General features: G+C 46.8%; 2 protein-coding genes across 3 annotated transcripts in view; one reads left to right on the forward strand and one right to left on the reverse strand.

Moving 5' to 3' along the window:
• LOC139421140 (alpha-N-acetylneuraminide alpha-2,8-sialyltransferase-like) overlaps positions 1-17,726 on the forward strand; it is a 58,681-nt gene that overhangs the window by 31,034 nt on the left and 9,921 nt on the right. For both annotated transcript variants that reach the window (XM_071171739.1, XM_071171738.1), the window contains 2 exons: positions 15,670-15,772; positions 17,223-17,390. In XM_071171739.1, coding sequence (XP_071027840.1) covers positions 15,670-15,772; positions 17,223-17,279 — 160 coding nt within the window. In that variant the 3' untranslated portion in view covers positions 17,280-17,390. The remainder of the gene's footprint in view (positions 1-15,669; positions 15,773-17,222; positions 17,391-17,726) is intronic.
• Positions 150-1,679, reverse strand: LOC139422196 (gap junction gamma-1 protein-like). Its single transcript, XM_071173363.1, has one exon. The coding sequence runs from the start codon at positions 1,677-1,679 to the stop codon at positions 222-224; it is 1,458 nt and encodes a 485-aa protein (XP_071029464.1). The 3' UTR covers positions 150-221.

Consider the following 17,726-nt stretch of genomic DNA (forward strand, 5'->3'; position numbering starts at 1 on the left):
TGTGGGATTTTTAAAGGCACAACATGGTGTTGAAATATCCACAGAAAGACAGCATGACATCCCACTACCTCAGCCCTCCATTCAGGGCTGGCGCAGGTGTTTTCGGGACCACCCCTTCCCTCACTGACACATACACTACACGGATATGGGGCTCCGTCAGTGCTGGCTCAGGCCAGGGCTGGAGTGTGTGTGTGTGTTTGTCTATTTGTGTGTGTATGGGGTCAAATCCACACAGAAGGCTTGCCCACCCCTGACTTGCCACTACTGCTGTTGCTGCTGCTCCCAGTCCCTTCTCCACTGCTGCCCCCCTTGCCGTGTTTGAAGCGGTGCTTGCGCTCCTTGTGAGGCTGTGGCTGTGGCTGGGCCTGGGTGATGTTGCTTTGGGGCTTGTCATCATGGTTGTCCCCCAGGTGTTCCTCTGCCCTGTGCTGCTGGCTGTAGGCCTGGATGGCTGCCTCTAGCTGGTCATGGGCATGCAGGATCATGTCCTTGTTGAGGGCCACGCGGGCCTCCCCTCCCGTGGGGAAATTGTCCTCGTTGCTTCCAAACTGTTGCTGCTCCTCCTGGGCGATGTTGGCCCGGTTCTGCTTGCACGCCATCTTGGCGTTGCTCAAGTCTGTGTAAGGAATCTGTTCCGGCTTCACCACGATGTTGTAGCCTGGTGGAGCTGACGGGGCGTTCCACGAGAACGGGTACCCCACGTACTCAGCACCCCCATCCCCCACCACCCCTCCCCCTGCTCCCGGCTCCGGCCCGGGCACCCCCACGGAGACCCCCACGCTGGGTCCCAGCAGCCCCAGCTGGTACTCGTCCTCCTGGGGCGGGCAGCGGCGACGGCGGAGGATGTCACAGATGGTCCCGATGCCCAGGTGCAGCATTTCCCACACGTTGAGGGTGAGGCAGAGCACCGTGACACCGTACATAATGCGCAGGAAGATGGTCTTCTCCGTGGGCCGTGACACGAAGCAGTCCACGCTGTGGGGGCAGGGCTCGAAGGAGCACACGAACACAGGAATCACACGGAAGCCGTACAGCAGGTACTGGCCCGCCAGGAAGCCTGCCTCCAGCGCCGTGCGAGTCACCAGCTGCAGCACGTAGATACGCATCAGCCCGTCACCCTGGATACGCCGCCGCCCGTCATGGCGTACCTTGGGCTTGGGCCGCGGGGCCAGCGGGTCGACCCGGCGAGGGGGCTCGGGCTCAGGCACCTCGTAGATCATAGGGTCATCCTCTTGGTCCTGGTCCTGGTCCTCCTCTATTCCCCGGTGCTGCCGCGCCCCGAAGCAGATCTTCCTGGGCCTCCGGTGGGTGTAGCCCCCTCCATCCCCTCCCCCTGTCTCAGTGGCCAACCCTCCCCCGCCCTTGTCCTCGTCCAGCCGGGCGATCTTGTTGACGGCGTAGCCCATGTACATGAGAGATGGCATGGCCACCAGGATGATCTGGAAGACCCAGAAGCGGACGTGCGATAGCGGCGCGAAGGCATCGTAGCAGACATTCTCGCAGCCCGGCTGGCCCGAGTTGCAGACGAACTTGCTCTGCTCGTCATAGTAGATGGACTCTCCCCCGACGGCGGTGAGGACGATGCGGAAGACGACAAGCACGGTGAGCCACAGCTTCCCCACGAAGGTGGAGTGGTTGTGGATCTCCTCCAGCAGCCGCGTGAGGAAGCTCCAGCTCATTATGTCGCTGGACAGTGGGGCAGACAGGATCCCGCACTCACCTGCTCACAGACTCTACATGGAGACAAGGAAACAGAGAGAGAGAGAGAGAGAGAGATACAGGGGTGGATGAAAAGAGAGGGTGGGGGGAGAGATGGAGAGATAAAGAGAGAGACAGGGATGGATGAAGAGAGAGGGGGGAAGGAGAGAGAGAGGGGGATGATGAAGAGAGAGGGGGAGAGAGATGAAGACAGAGGGATGAAAGAGGGGGAGAGAGAAAAAGAGAATTAGTCAAATATGAAAGGAGATTATACATAACGTACTGTCTACCAACATGTCTCAAAAATTTAGAAGGAAGAGCAAAGAAGTACGAGCGCGCAATATCTTATCATGAAAGCGGATGAGTGAGAGGATTTTGACAGAGAATGTAGAGATAGTCGAGTTAGACCAATGAGCTTCGCTTCTTCAAGTTCAACAGCAGGAGTCAGAGATGAATTACGGAGGAGAGGAGACAGATAGAAAAGCATGAATCCAAACAAGTGTTCTCTCTAAAATTGAGACATACTGCAATCTCCACATGTATTAGATCCATTATAGTCTCTGCTATACCCCAAAAGAATACATGTTCCAACCCAACAACACAGTTTCAGCACAGTGAAATAAATGGGGTTATTTTGAGGGGCTGTAGGATATCAAACCAAACAATAGGATATCAAACCCAAGAAAAAGATGCTCAAATGTACCAGAGAGGAGCCAAAATAATCCCAATAGGAATTGAGCTATCACAGAACACATTTTACACACACACACTCTCTCTCTTTTTGGGAATCCTCTTAGTGATCCCTCCTCTGTGTGAGGTGCAGATTGTGTTGACTTAACGGTGTTGTTCTGGTGTGTAAATGGCATTGTGTAGTGTAGTGTGGTGTGGTGTTGTGTTGTGTGTAGTGCTGTATTAAAATGTATGTGTGTGTGGGAGAGGAGAAGCCTGTCTATGTAAGTTAGCCGTGGGCTCCAGGCAGCCAGTCCAACTGCACCAGTTAAACCAGAAGGCGGCCTGGCCAAAACAAGTGGAGCATGGAGTCACCTCAGACCCACATTAGCCAGGTGTCCAGAGCCAGGTTGCCTTCTGCACAGAGTGACACGTCCACCAAAAAAGATATATATATTTCATTGCTAAGTGGCTCCAATGGTGCATGGCTCATTGTGAGTCGGACTGAAAGGTAAACCCAACCATGAAATAAGAGCTTAGGCTGAGGTTTAAAAGGAGCTCCACAGCGCCTTCCTCCCCCCTCGCAGTTTGGGAACTCAGATAGAAGGAGGCCAATACATATCTGCTGAACGCTGGAGGGAGTGGATGCTTGGCTGTTAGTAGACATACTGTAGGGTGTGTCCTAAATGGTACCATATTCCCTACATAGTGCACTACTTTTCACCAGGGCCCATAGGGAAGCTTGAGCTGGAGCTCCTCAGACCCCTGGTTAGTGTCTCCTATGGAGTGAGAGGAGAGGAGAGGTGCAGGAAGGGAGTGAGAGTTAGAGATGGGAATGTTTGAAGCTGCCTGCCTGGACTCACCATAAAACATGTGCAGTATTGATCACTATGACCATAAAAGGCCTGCCTGGGATAGAGGAGGTACTGTAGATGTCAGGAATGCTGTGCATACTGCTGTTTTAGAGTGTGTTTGTGTGTGTGTGTGTGTGTGTGTGTGTGAGTGTGTATGTTCCCACAATTGTGTACTAGTGTTTTTAACACCAGTCTCACATCAGTAGTACAGTAACACAGTAACCCTGTATATACAGTGGGGCAAAAAAGTATTTAGTCAGCCACCAATTGTGCAAGTTCTCCCACTTAAAAAGATCCCACAGTTAATTTCTTCAAACCAAGCTGCTTACCTATTGCAGATTCAGTCTTCCCAGCTTGGTGCAGGTCTACAATTTTGTTTCTGGTGTCCTTTGACAGCTCTTTGGTCTTGGCCATAGTGGAGTTTGGAGTGTGACTGTTTGAGGTTGTGGACAGGTGTCTTTTATACTGATAACAAGTTCAAACAGGTGCCATTAATACAGGTAACGAGTGGAGGACAGAGGAGCCTCTTAAAGAAGAAGTTACAGGTCTGTGAGAGCCAGAAATCGTGCTTGTTTGTAGGTGACCAAATACTTATTTTCCACCATAATTTGCAATTAAATTAATTAAAAATCCTACAATGTGATTTTCTGGATTTTTTTTTCTCATTTTGTTTGTCATAGTTGAAGTGTACCTATGATGAAAATTACAGGCCTCTCTCATCGTTTTAAGTGGGAGAACTTGCACAATTGGTGGCTGACTAAATACTTTTTTGCCCCACTGTATATATATATATATATATATATATATATATTTTTTTTTAAATAATTTATTTATTTATTTATTTATTTATTTTCCTCCCCAAAACAGAAAAGTGAGTACTGCACCAGTGTTAGCACTTCATACCCGAGGAGCTGAGCTGACATCAACACATTGAGCCATTAGGCAGTTTGTCCTTCAACTGTCTGGACTCTTTTTTTCCCTTTTTTTTTACCCCTTTTTTTCTCCCCAATTTCGTGGTGTCCAATTGTTGTAGTAGCTGCTATCTTGTCTCATCGCTACAACTCCCGTACGGGCTCGGGAGAGACGAAGGTTGAAAGTCATGCGTCCTCCGATACACAACCTAACCAGCCGCACTGCTTCTTAACACAGCGCCATCCAACCCGGAAGCCAGCCGCACCAATGTGTCGGAGGAAACACCGTACACCTGGCAATCTTGGTTAGCGCGCACTGCGCCCGGCCCGCCACAGGAGTCGCTGGTGCGCGATGAGACAAGGACATCCCTACCAACCAAGCCCTCACTAACCCGGACGACGCTAGGCCAATTGTGCGTCGCCCCACGGACCTCCCGGTCGCGGCCGGTTACGAGAGAGCCTGGGCGCGAACCCAGGAACTCTGATGGCACAGCTGGCCCTGCAGTACAGCGCCCTTAACCACAACTGTCTGGACTCTTGTCTGGCTCTGGCCTTTCCTCTCCTGCATGACATCATTAAACACACCGTCTTTATAGAACCATCACTGTTATCCCTCTGCTATGCTCAACACATGATTTCACATTGCCAGGACACACTTAGAAACATACTGTACATTCACCCAGTACCGAGGCTAATAAACGACACTAAGTGACTTGTAATTTACAGAACAGTGTGACACAGACAGGGATCTTTTCATCTGAGGAAGAGGTCACTGAGGATCCGTCAGATGTCAGTATACGTGTTTGAATAAAGCCAGAGTGTAAGAAGATAAATATGTCTGCCTGTTTTTTTCCGAGTGCTCCAACACCTGTTAACCATACATTTGTTATTTTTAGAAGTTTCTGCTGTGTAAGCCCAGTCCAGTTTTCTGTTTCTTGAATGTGCATTTTGTGTCTCTTATCTGTCAGCGCAAGCTGTGGCAGAGGGGGATCTCGAGTGACACCTGTCATTGAGTCATCGCCGTGTGAAAGGAAGATCTGGGTAACAGACCCCTGGATGTTAACATACGGTCTCTCTGGAATGGGAAGGTGTGAGGATTAGAATGTGTGTGTGTGTGTGTTATATCTGTGTGTAGGTGTGTGTTTGTGCATGTGGAGGAGGAAAGTGAAAGTGAACAAAGTGTGTGTGTGTGTGTATGAGCTAGAGGTGGAATACGTTATGTGTGACTGTGAAAAAGTTACACAAAGTGAATGCGAACAGAGAGATGGCACCATGTTAGATGGCACCATGTTAGATGGCACCATGTTAGATGGCACCATGTTAGATGGCCAGAGTGTCCTCTGCCTTGCAGTCAGGATTAGCCTCTTCCTGCACTCACAGGCCTGGAGCGCCATGGAAAGAACTAGCAGCCTGGGGCCGTCATACCACCAGCTGCCCATGCGAGAGCCTCCAACATGGGCACCAGTCTCCAGCTGCCTCCCCCTACCATCCTACCACCCCCCACATCCTGGCCTTCCCTTTCTCAATCATTCTAGCAGAAAATACCCCTAACCTTTGAACGTGTTTTTGAAATTTTTTAGTCCGGATCAATGATTTTAAAGCCACAGGCAGAGATGTCACAGACCATGCAATAGTGTATCATCATTCTGTACGCACTCCTCTTATATCAACTCCACAACACTCGTAGCATAGCTCAGAGCCAAACAGACAAACTAAGGCCCAAATGAGAGGGGTTAGGAGCAAGGTCAGATGGGTTAGGGCTGAGTCCTAGGGGATAGCTGGTTACATAACCTAGTTTAATCTCTACTACACACTGCGCAGACTCTGTGCAAATCACCCCGCTGGTGATGATGCACTTTCTACGATGCATCATAATGCAACCATGCCACTAGATTCCCTGTTATGGACACGCACCACCGCCATCATATCATACCCTGCATTGAACAGGTCGACCGACAGACATTTGAAACCCCAGACTCCATCCTCATACACAACAGATTCTGGACCATCTGTGTATGTAGTCTCCCAACAGACGGAGCAGAGCAGTGGAGTGTGTGTCCTGGTGAGGACTGAGGGGACAGCCGTGTCTCAATGTAACCTCAGCAGCCAGAGAAACACTGGTCCTCCTCGGGAGCATGGAGCTGGATGTAGGGGCAGGACAGGGGAGCATGGGGCGGAAGGTAGGGGCAGGACAGGGGAGCATGGGGCTGGAAGTAGGGGCAGGACAGGGGAGCATGGGGCTGAAGGTAAGGGCAGGACAGGGGAGCATGGGGCTGGAAGTAGGGGCAGGACAGGGGAGCATGGGACTGAAGGTAGGGGCAGGACAGGGGAGCATGGGGCTGGAAGTAGGGGCAGAAAAAGGGAGCATGGGGTTGGATTTGAGGCAGGACAAGGGAGCATTGGGACTAGGGTTGGGGTCAATTCCATATTAATTCCAGTTAATTCAGAAAGTTAACCAAAGGCTAGATTCAGTCCGTAGGATGGAAGGTCTGTGTTGTAGCGTGGTTGAAATTTAAATGTAATTTCCAATTGAGCCAACATATGCAGCATTCACCGTGAATGCAGTATCCATGTACACGGAAGCATTGCCTTTAACGCTGATCTTCTGCACTACGGATTGAATCGAGCCCTAAATTCCAATTCAACATTTTCCTCATTGAAAAGCATAGAAGAGGATTGGAATAAGAATGTCAGTGTACTTCCTGAATTGAATGAGATTGAAATGGATTTGTCCCCAACCCTGTCCTAAGGCAGGCCAGCTGAGCACGGAGGGTCTTGTCTCCATGTGTGGATGGGATGGAAGGAGAGCCCAGTGAGAGGTAATGTGTTGGTGTCACTGGATATACTGTATCCAGATATATCCTACATGGGGGTTGTTGAGCAGTGGATAGGCTGTATTAGACAAATAACTACATGGAGTCACCATAAACTGTCAACTAAACTGACATGATGAACAACCATTTATCTTATGCATGTTTATTTTCCATCTCTCTTTCTCTCTCGTCTCTCCTGTTTCTTTTCCTGTGGCCCTATGGCAATCGGATCTCTCTGTCTCTGTCTCTCTCTGTCTCTGTCTCGCTCTCTCTCTTTCATATCCTCCTTTCCTGTGTCCCCATGGCAGTCTTTCGCTCTCTCTCTCTCTCTCTCCCTCTTCTTTCCCCATGGCAGTACACGTCTCTTGCGCTTTCTCTCTCTCTCTCTGTCTCACTCTCTCATCCTCCTTTCATGTGTCCCCATTGCAGTCCTCTCTCTCTCTCTCTCTCTCTCTCTCTGTCTCTCTCTCTCTCTTTCTCACATCCTCCTTTCCTGTGTCCCCATTGCAGTCCTCTCTCTCTCTCTCTCTCTCTCTCTGTCCCGCTCTCCGTCTTTCTCATATCCTCCTTTCCTGTGTCCCCATAGCAGTCCTTTCTCTCTCTCTCTCTTCTTTCGTTCCCCATGGCAGTATATTGTGTCTCTCTCACTCTCTCTCTCTTGTGTTATTTCTCTCTCAAGGTTGAATTGACACTCACCCCCAAAGGGAACAAGAGACTTTACATTTGTTTGTCTACATTAACTGCCGCTGGGGACTGCATATTCACACACAAGCACACACATAAATACACACACGCACCCCCCCCCCCACACACACACACACACACACACTGCTACTGTGTGCGTTAGAAGGAAAATGTGGGCGGGCAGTTGGATAATGAACATAAATTCACAGTGAGTTATGAGGGGGAAATAGTGATTGTCTCTCCAGTTGGGGAGGGAACACTTCACAGAAGTGAAAGTGCTGTAGCATGAAGCCTATATACACAAAACGGCACGGTCCCAGCCTGGTGAACACATCCATTCCTCCTTCCATCCCTCCTTCCCTTGCTCCTCCTCCTAATTAAAAGCACACTGTTGGAGCTCGCCATGGGAGAGCCAACCTCTCTCTCAGGCGACATGTGACACTAACAGGAAATCAATGGAGACTTCCTTTTGTCTTTGCCTTTCCCTCTTCTCTCCCTTCCCTTCTCCAACTCGTCACATCTCATTTTTCTTCTCCCCCTTCCCTTCTCCCACTTGTCATCACATCTCATTCTTCTTCTCTCCCTTCCCTTCTCCCACTTGTCCCAACATCTCACTCCTTAACCCATGCCAAATCTCCCTCAGGTTCATTCCTGTATCCACTCCAAACTTCCATGTCCTAATTGTCACTACCATATGGGGAGTTGGCAGTCGATGTCTGATTGTACGCCCCAAATCAGAAACAGGCTTCAGCACATGTAAAACACACACATTCCACACACACGGACACAAACCGACACACCGTCGCACACAGCTCTGTTTTATCCATACGGACCTCCCTCTCTGCATCTGAGAATGGTGGTTGGGGACCATGCTGAGGGGACTGTTCTTGTTCTAAGGGTTAGTGCCAACCTGGCCTCTCTACGTCCTTCAAGATTCACCTCCAGAGTTCAGTGTGGTGAAGACTTTGTCCGCCTCACACGCACACACACACACATGCAATATGCACAAACGCACACATGGCACCAGCCAGTATACAGTGCCTTGCGAAAGTATTCGGCCCCCTTGAACTTTGCGACCTTTTGCCACATTTCAGGCTTCAAACATAAAGATATAAAACTGTATTTTTTTGTGAAGAATCCACAACAAGTGGGACACAATCATGAAGTGGAACGACATTTATTGGATATTTCAAACTTTTTTAACAAATCAAAAACTGAAAAATTGGGTGTGCAAAATTATTCAGCCCCCTTAAGTTAATACTTTGTAGCGCCACCTTTTGCTGCGATTACAGCTGTAAGTCGCTTGGGGTATGTCTCTATCAGTTTTGCACATCGAGAGACTGAAATTTTTTCCCATTCCTCCTTGCAAAACAGCTCGAGCTCAGTGAGGTTGGATGGAGAGCATTTGTGAACAGCAGTTTTCAGTTCTTTCCACAGATTCTCGATTGGATTCAGGTCTGGACTTTGACTTGGCCATTCTAACACCTGGATATGTTTATTTTTGAACCATTCCATTGTAGATTTTGCTTTATGTTTTGGATCATTGTCTTGTTGGAAGACAAATCTCCGTCCCAGTCTCAGGTCTTTTGCAGACTCCATCAGGTTTTCTTCCAGAATGGTCCTGTATTTGGCTCCATCCATCTTCCCATCAATTTTAACCATCTTCCCTGTCCCTGCTGAAGAAAAGCAGGCCCAAACCATGATGCTGCCACCACCATGTTTGACAGTGGGGATGGTGTGTTCAGCTGTGTTGCTTTTACGCTAAACATAACGTTTTGCATTGTTGCCAAAAAGTTCAATTTTGGTTTCATCTGACCAGAGCACCTTCTTCCACATGTTTGGTGTGTCTCCCAGGTGGCTTGTGGCAAACTTTAAACGACACTTTTTATGGATATCTTTAAGAAATGGCTTTCCTCTTGCCACTCTTCCATAAAGGCCAGATTTGTGCAATATACGACTGATTGTTGTCCTATGGACAGAGTCTCCCACCTCAGCTGTAGATCTCTGCAGTTCATCCAGAGTGATCATGGGCCTCTTGGCTGCATCTCTGATCAGTCTTCTCCTTGTATGAGCTGAAAGTTTAGAGGGACGGCCAGGTCTTGGTAGATTTGCAGTGGTCTGATACTCCTTCCATATCAATATTATCGCTTGCACAGTGCTCCTTGGGATGTTTAAAGCTTGGGAAATCTTTTGTATCCAAATCCGGCTTTAAACTTCTTCACAACAGTATCTCGGACCTGCCTGGTGTGTTCCTTGTTCTTCATGATGCTCTCTGCGCTTTTAACGGACCTCTGAGACTATCACAGTGCAGGTGCATTTATACGGAGACTTGATTACACACAGGTGGATTGTATTTATCATCATTAGTCATTTAGGTCAACATTGGATCATTCAGAGATCCTCACTGAACTTCTGGAGAGAGTTTGCTGCACTGAAAGTAAAGGGGCTGAATAATTTTGCACGCCCAATTTTTCAGTTTTTGATTTGTTAAAAAAGTTTGAAATATCCAATAAATGTCGTTCCACTTCATGATTGTGTCCCACTTGTTGTTGATTCTTCACAAAAAAATACAGTTTTATATCTTTTTGTTTGAAGCCTGAAATGTGGCAAAAGGTCGCAAAGTTCAAGGGGGCCGAATACTTTCGCAAGGCACTGTACATACACACATGCACGCACGTACACACACCCACACACACACGCGCGCGCGCGAGTACACACACACCATTTGCTAGACTGACAGCAAGGATGGCATCTGTAAGAGATAACCCCGTTAAATTGGTATATTTAGGTTCATGTGAGAGAGCCATCTTCTAATACAGAGTCCTAACACACATAACACTATGCACAGTAGAATGTCCAATACGGTGTGACAACAATGAACACCAGAGTAAATGCTTATGAGGACGGAGAGAGAGAGAGAAAGAAAGAGAGGGGGGAAGATAGAAGGGGACAGAGAGGGAGAGAGAAAGAAAGAGAGGGGGGAAGATAGAAGGGGACAGAGGGGGAGAGAGAAAGAAAGAGAGGGGGGAAGATAGAAGGGGAGAGAGATGGAGAGAGAAAGAAAGAGAGGGGGGAAGATAGAAGGGGACAGAGAGGGAGAGAGAAAGAAAGAGAGGGGGGAAGATAGAAGGGGACAGAGAGGGAGAGAGAAAGAAAGAGAGGGGGGAAGATAGAAGGGGACAGAGAGGGAGAGAGAAAGAAAGAGAGGGGGGAAGATAGAAGGGGACAGAGAGGGAGAGAGAAAGAAAGAGAGGGGGGAAGATAGAAGGGGACAGAGAGGGAGAGAGAAAGAAAGAGAGGGGGGAAGATAGAAGGGGACAGAGAGGGAGAGAGAAAGAAAGAGAGGGCGGAAGATAGAAGGGGACAGAGAGGGAGAGAGAAAGAAAGAGAGGGGGGAAGATAGAAGGGGACAGAGGGGGAGAGAGAAAGAAAGAGAGGGGGGAAGATAGAAGGGGACAGAGAGGGAGAGAGAAAGAAAGAGAGGGGGGGAGATAGAAGGGGACAGAGAGGGAGAGAGAAAGAAAGAGAGGGGGGAAGATAGAAGGGGACAGAGAGGGAGAGAGAAAGAAAGAGAGGGGGGAAGATAGAAGGGGACAGAGAGGGAGAGAGGATAGAGCTCAAAAGGTCATTCACATCTGTGTGATTTAATGTTAGTGAGCACAGACCCAACCAGGACTGTTGGAGGCCGCTGGCTGAGGGAGGAAGTTGTTTTCTTCCAGCCAGCGGGGAATGCAATGGTAAATCCTTAAGGCAATGCCCACAGGATTTCTCTCCTGCTTGGTTACTCTATCACATCTGAGCTAGGGGGTTTGGATTAGCCCCTTTGTCAAATGTTCAGGAATATTCAAAATCCCTGCATATCTAGTAGAGGAATTCTTATCATGTCTCCTTGCCTGTTATTTTGTCTAAGCACCAACCAATAACCCTGGGAGTGGATTAGACGGATATGTAAGAATGTCTGCCAAAAATGACTGTACACAGCTGGGTTTAAACTGAGCCGGTTATCAGTGTTTATGATCACACATTACAAAGAGCTGACTTCATGTTCTCAGACAGTTCTCTCCGCATGTCTAATGCAAACATACTGCTAGAGGCCTATATACTTCAGTGTTCAATTGGGTTGAGATCCGGGGACCGAGACAGCCATGGCATATGGTTTACCTCATTTTTATGAGCATCAAACCATTCAGTGGCCACTTGTGCCCTGTGGATGGAGGCCTTGTCATCCTATGGGGGCAAAGCCCCGATAGCCAAAATAATGGCCTGACCAGCATTTTTATACATGACCCTAAGCATGATGGGATGTTAATTGCTTAATTAACTCAGGCACCACACCTGTGTGGAAGGACCTGCTTTCAACATACTTTGTATATCTCATTTACTGAAGGGTTTCCATTATTTTGTCAATTACCTGTACATACTTATAGTTAACACAGTCACTCTCTCTCTCTCTCTCTCTCTCACTCACACACACACACTCGCACTAGCAAGCATGTACAGACATAAATCAAAAGCAAACACAACAGTTTATTCCCCAGTGGAGAGAAGATGGATGGGGGGACCCTCATTTGGGCCTCAACTGTTCTATAAAAAGATCTTGTTTTTACTATGAGACACCAAGAATAACACAGATCTTTCTCCTTAGAGGGTAAACATGGATACAGTGTTGGACAACCTCTGACCTTTTCTAAGAAAAGCACAGTCTCCCATCCGGTCAGATATATTGGACTGTGGTTCAAGTAGGGAATCAGGGTGGAGAATGCGGACATCTTTGGAGAGATGGATGGAGACATTTGGGGGCGGATGGAAGGAGGGAGAAGTGTCAGCTTCTCTGTGTTCGTGGTTAAGTAGGCCTACAGATTGTGAGGAATTCTGTATTTTACAGCATTTAAAAGGGAGTGAAGGCAACTATGAAGCTGTTCCATATGTTTGTTAGTTGAACAATCTCGCAGGCTCTCCTTCCCCTCTCTGGGGCTGAGTGGCACTGTAGGCATCTTGAGAAAAAAACACTACACATGTAAACAAACTGTCCGACTATATTTTGCCAAGAGCTCCAGTATTAAATGTAGAATAAAAGACTATCTCCTCAAGAGCTCCAGTATTAAATGAACAATAAAAGACTGTATCTCCTCAAGAGCTCCAGTATTAAATGAACAATAAAAGACTGTATCTCCTCAAGAGCTCCAGTATTAAATGAACAATAAAAGACTGTATCTCCTCAAGAGCTCCAGTATTAAATGAACAATAAAAGACTGTATCTCCTCAAGAGCTCCAGTATTAAATGAACAATAAAAGACTGTATCTCCTCAAGAGCTCCAGTATTAAATGAACAATAAAATACTGTATTTTGCCAAAGGCTCCAGTATTAAATGAACAAGTAAACAAACCAAAGGGCTCACACATATAGTCTGGTTCTTTCTTTCACAACAAACACGCGCGCGTACACACACACATACAAACAAAAGGTACAACAAGGTGGAATAGGGAGGCGACATACCCACATTCCTAGCCCAGTCAGCCTCTCCTTTGTCATTGAGCCTGTTTCTGTGTTTTCCCTGCATCTCTTTATCTCCTTAATGTTATTATTCAGTCTCCTTTAGCAACTCCTTAAACTAACCTGAGCTGGCGTCCCAGTGCCCTGGCCTAATCCCAAGCGCACTAAACAACACAAAACACAGATGACCCCAGAGCCATGTGCTTAAACAAGGAAGCAGTGTGTATGTCTAACCAAGTGTGAGGCGCTGGTGAAAGAGAGAGGAGAGAGAGCATCCCGTCTCTCTGAGGCAAACACAATGTTCCCCACTTACCCTTCATCTCCTCGGAACTGGGTCATGGATGGGGGTGGGGTGGGGTTCTATGGTAAATCCCCCTGAAGAAGAGGGGGGTAGACAGTGATATGGGTGGGGGAGAAGGTGTAAAACAGAGGGGGTATTGGAGGAAGGTAATACATGTAAGCGGTATAATTGCTAACCGTCCACGGCAGAAGGAGTGACCTTGTAGAATCTATTAGAATAGACAGTGTGTATGGGGAAGAAATACTTAATGATTAGAATGGTAGGGTACAGTAAGTGTCCAGACAGCAATTCATATTAGCAATTAATATGAATAAAATAAGCATTTTCATCCTTCCAATGTCTCTTCTCTCCATCCCTTCCTTCCCATCTTCAAACCTTCATAGAGTTATAATCCTTCACTGCTGAGAATAATGAGAAGTATTTTGCTGGTATTGTAGGAATCCACTCACCAGTGGTTCCGGTGTAGCGTAAATGAGAGTCAAGAGCTATCTCTCTACTCTGTTCTTATCTCTCTATTGAGAGTGGACCGATTCCCATCACCACATTTCACAGCATCTCACACGGAAAGAAAAATCGCTGGGTATTAACATTCAAATCACATCTCACAAATCCACAGCCTATTTAAAATGTGGACTCTGTCTGGCAGCCTTGTTATCTTAGTGGTGATCTGTCACTTGTGACTGGTCTTGGTTTGTTTGACAGGTTTATTTATCAATTTTTATAATTGATAAAAATATTATCTATTAAATAAAGGCACACCAATATAATGGTGCAGAAAACCATTACCTTTAAATACCTATACTCAAGTATGCAGTTCTAAGTTTATATCTTATACATCTAATTACTTTATTAGATGCAGACTTTAGCCATACCATAAAACTGTAATTTCATGGAAGCCTTTAAACACCAAAAGCTTTCCTGAGATTCTTGTCTGTAATTAGTGTGAAGGAAATGAGTTGACCTGGGAGTGAAGTGAGGCTAGGAGCACTATCAGCCTGCACTGTAAGCACACACACACACACACACACAGGAAAGTGCACAGGCACACACCTCCGCACCCCCGAGCTCCGACTCACTTGTGAGCTCCTAGAAAGATATCTCATTAGCAGGCAGGACAGGAGGAGGGGAGGGAGAGATGGAGGAAAGGATGGGGGAAGGTGGAAGGGAGGAAGAGATGGAGGAGAGGATGGGGGAAGGTGGAAGGGAGGAAGAGATGGAGGAGAGGATGGGGGAAGGAGGAGGGGAGGATGGGGGAAGGGGATCTTAGAGTTCATTTGAGTGTACAAGCGAATGCACATGTGATTGCGTACAGTTTAGAGAGTTATTCTATACGTATATTTGTCCCCTGTCTGAAACCCTATTAATGCGCAGCGGTCTAAGGCTCTGCTTCTCAGTGCAAGAGGCGTCACTACAGTCCCTGGTTTGAATCCAGGCTGAATCACATCTGGCTGGGATTGGGAGTCCCATAGGGCAGTGCACAATTGGCCCAGTATCGTCAGGGTTTGGCCAGGGTAGGCTGTCATTGTAAATAAGAATTTGTTCTTAACTGACTTGCCTAGTTAAATACAGGTTGTTGTTTTATTGTTTCTTTTTATTTCTTAAATATTTTTTATATGGTCTGTGACAGACAGGATCGTAAAGGCAACGGGGTTCATAGATGTTCCGCTGGAAGTGTGTAAAAGATTGCTTGTGTGTGTGTGTGGGGGTGGAGAGGTGGGATCATGAAAGGTATACCAGAAAGCCAGGTACTGTAGTGCATGTTTAGTATCTGTGAGTTGGCTGCGTACAGTATGTATGGGTTATAATACAGAGATAAAGGTCCTCCCAGCTGTAACTAACTACAGGGAAAATGGTGTGGATGGAGGGAGTCCACTTCAGGCTGAAAAATGCTTTAATGTGTTTGTAAGCCAGGAGGGGAGGGAGTGTTTCTTGTTGTGTCTTGAGGCATGAATAGTGCATGTGTGTGTGTGTGTGTGTGTGTGTGTGTGTGTGTGTGTGTGTGTGTGTGTGTGTGTGTGTGTGTGATTGGAAGTGTACAGTGTCCGGCCCGCTGTGTGCTGCTCATCTGTGAACCCATCTGGGCCTGGCATTGCCAACGTGAGCCACGGTGCCAAGGCAGTGACACACTTTTTAACTTGACATCCCATGAAACCAACTCTGTCCCCTCTGTTCCTCTTCCTGTCACCCCCACATCCCCACGGACACCACTCACTAATCCATCCTGTTGTTTAATCCCTGGTTCCAGGAAGAAGCTGGGAGAGTTTTTCCAGACCAAGTATGACTGGGATCTGCTGGCTGCCAGGTCTATCTGGGCCTTTGGGCCCGACACCACCGGGCCTAACATCCTGGTAGATATACTATATTCACATCACCAAATACCTGAATAAAACCCACTGTTTTGCAATGAAGGTTTACAGTAGTCTCAAAAGCACTAGGGTGTAGCTGGAGGACAGCTATTTTCCATCCTTCTCTGACTACATTGACTTCATTACAAAACCTAGGAGGCTCGTGCTGCTCACCTCTTTCCATAGACCGACATGGTAAGTATGACCACTTCCGGAGGACATCCTCCAACCAATCAAAGCTTTTGCAGTATGAACTGACATGTTGTCTATCCAATCAAAGGATCAGAGAATGAACCTAGTACTACGCATGATTGATTTAGAAGCTTGGTGAGTTGGTGACATTGTTGGATAGATTGAAATAGTGAGTAGTGAAAGGAGCGTTTAAAAAAATATCATTCCATTCAAATTAGTTTCTTCAAACTACAGGAGACAGAGGGGGTAGATTATATGTTGTTTTCTTGGTTTTATAACTTTATTTTGGTGTCAAGTTAGTGCCATTAGTGCCCTGCTAACTTTAGTAGCAAGTAAGTAGCTAGATACTAGACGAGTGGAGTTTTTTTCTCGCCAGAATGGCTAGTTAACACTAACATTGTAGTGGAACAACATAGTGGAATTGTTGTTGAAGAATCTCACATCAGATTCAAGCTTCTGAGAAAAAGACGCATTGATCATGTAATGGACGAAGGTCTGCGTATTCAAACTGCGCAACACAACAAGAAGAAAAAGGGATACTCCATTTTTGGGCTTTTTGGACACGTTGTGAAGCAAAGGGGCATGATGAGAAGGAAAGTTCCGCTAACAAGGGCAACTAGTACAACTTGAAAAGGTAATTGCATGTTACGATGCTTTACTTGCTGAGCATATGGGAGTTTCTACTGTCTTCTCTGGGATGTAGAAATCAATTCAGAATGATTTGATCACTTTTATCGCATCATCCATTAAAGATGAGATTAAAAGAGAGGTTGACGCATGGCAAATGGATGAAACCCCAGACATCAGGTGTCGCGCGCAGTTGTTAGTTATCATCAGGTATGTGGATGATCGGGGCTTTATTCAGGAACGTTTATTGGGCTACTTTGATGTGTCAAGTGGGCGAGATGTGCAGTCTGTGTTTGAATATCAATTCTGAGTTTAACTCCATGGTTGCCCAAACTTGTTTCCCAAACCTAGGATGGCACTGCTATTTGTATTTACAGCCAAGTCCCCTCCTGTTCCCTGACTAAGAGGGGATGAACACTCCACCACCAGTTACAACTCACTCCTGATATGAACTGAAACAATGTCTCATCTGGCAAATTGAATGTTCCCTTTCAATTTTCTCTCATTACTGTATGTAGAGTCAATCACTAAATCCCATTATTTCACATCAATGTGATTTTAATCCGTGCTTGGACTAACTCATTCTAAACTCTTTTGTCTAACTGTGTAGTGTTCTTGTTTGTTGTCTTCCCAGTCAAATCTTGTCCTGCCCTCAGTGGAAGAGTTCTCCTCCAACACCATCCATCCATGATGAGCCTGTCCTGCACTGAACCCTCTGAACACCTCAACCCTTGTCCTGCACTGAAAGCCTCTGAACACGTCAACTAGTTTTATTACTGCTGCGGTCCCTTCCCAACAGCATGTAAGTAGCCCTCTCATTTCCATTTTCCATTTTACTATCAATGTCTTTATTAAATGTTTTAGGTTAAAATAATTGATTTGGCAATTTTTGAAAGACGCTTTTGTGGTCTGTGCAATCCGCGCTTATACTGTGGGTCTCAAGTCACCAGCCTCCACTGGTGCAGTGGTTACTCTCTAGGGTAGAGAGGTAAGAGACAGTGTGCAATACACACACACTCACTCACTTCTCAGGTCCAAACCACCATTACCATTCAAATAAGATTTAATACATCACTCAGCAGTTTCCTGGTTTTGTTTAGTCTAAATTGAAATATACCTTGCAAAGTATTTGTGGTGA

This window comes from Oncorhynchus clarkii, chromosome 12, assembly GCF_045791955.1.
Source record: "Oncorhynchus clarkii lewisi isolate Uvic-CL-2024 chromosome 12, UVic_Ocla_1.0, whole genome shotgun sequence".
Taxonomy (NCBI): Eukaryota; Metazoa; Chordata; class Actinopteri; order Salmoniformes; family Salmonidae; genus Oncorhynchus; species Oncorhynchus clarkii.

Coding starts and splice junctions, on each gene's coding strand:
- LOC139422196 (XM_071173363.1), bottom strand. CDS start 1,679: ATGAGCTGGAGCTTCCTCACGCGGCTGCTGGAGGAGATCCACAACCAC.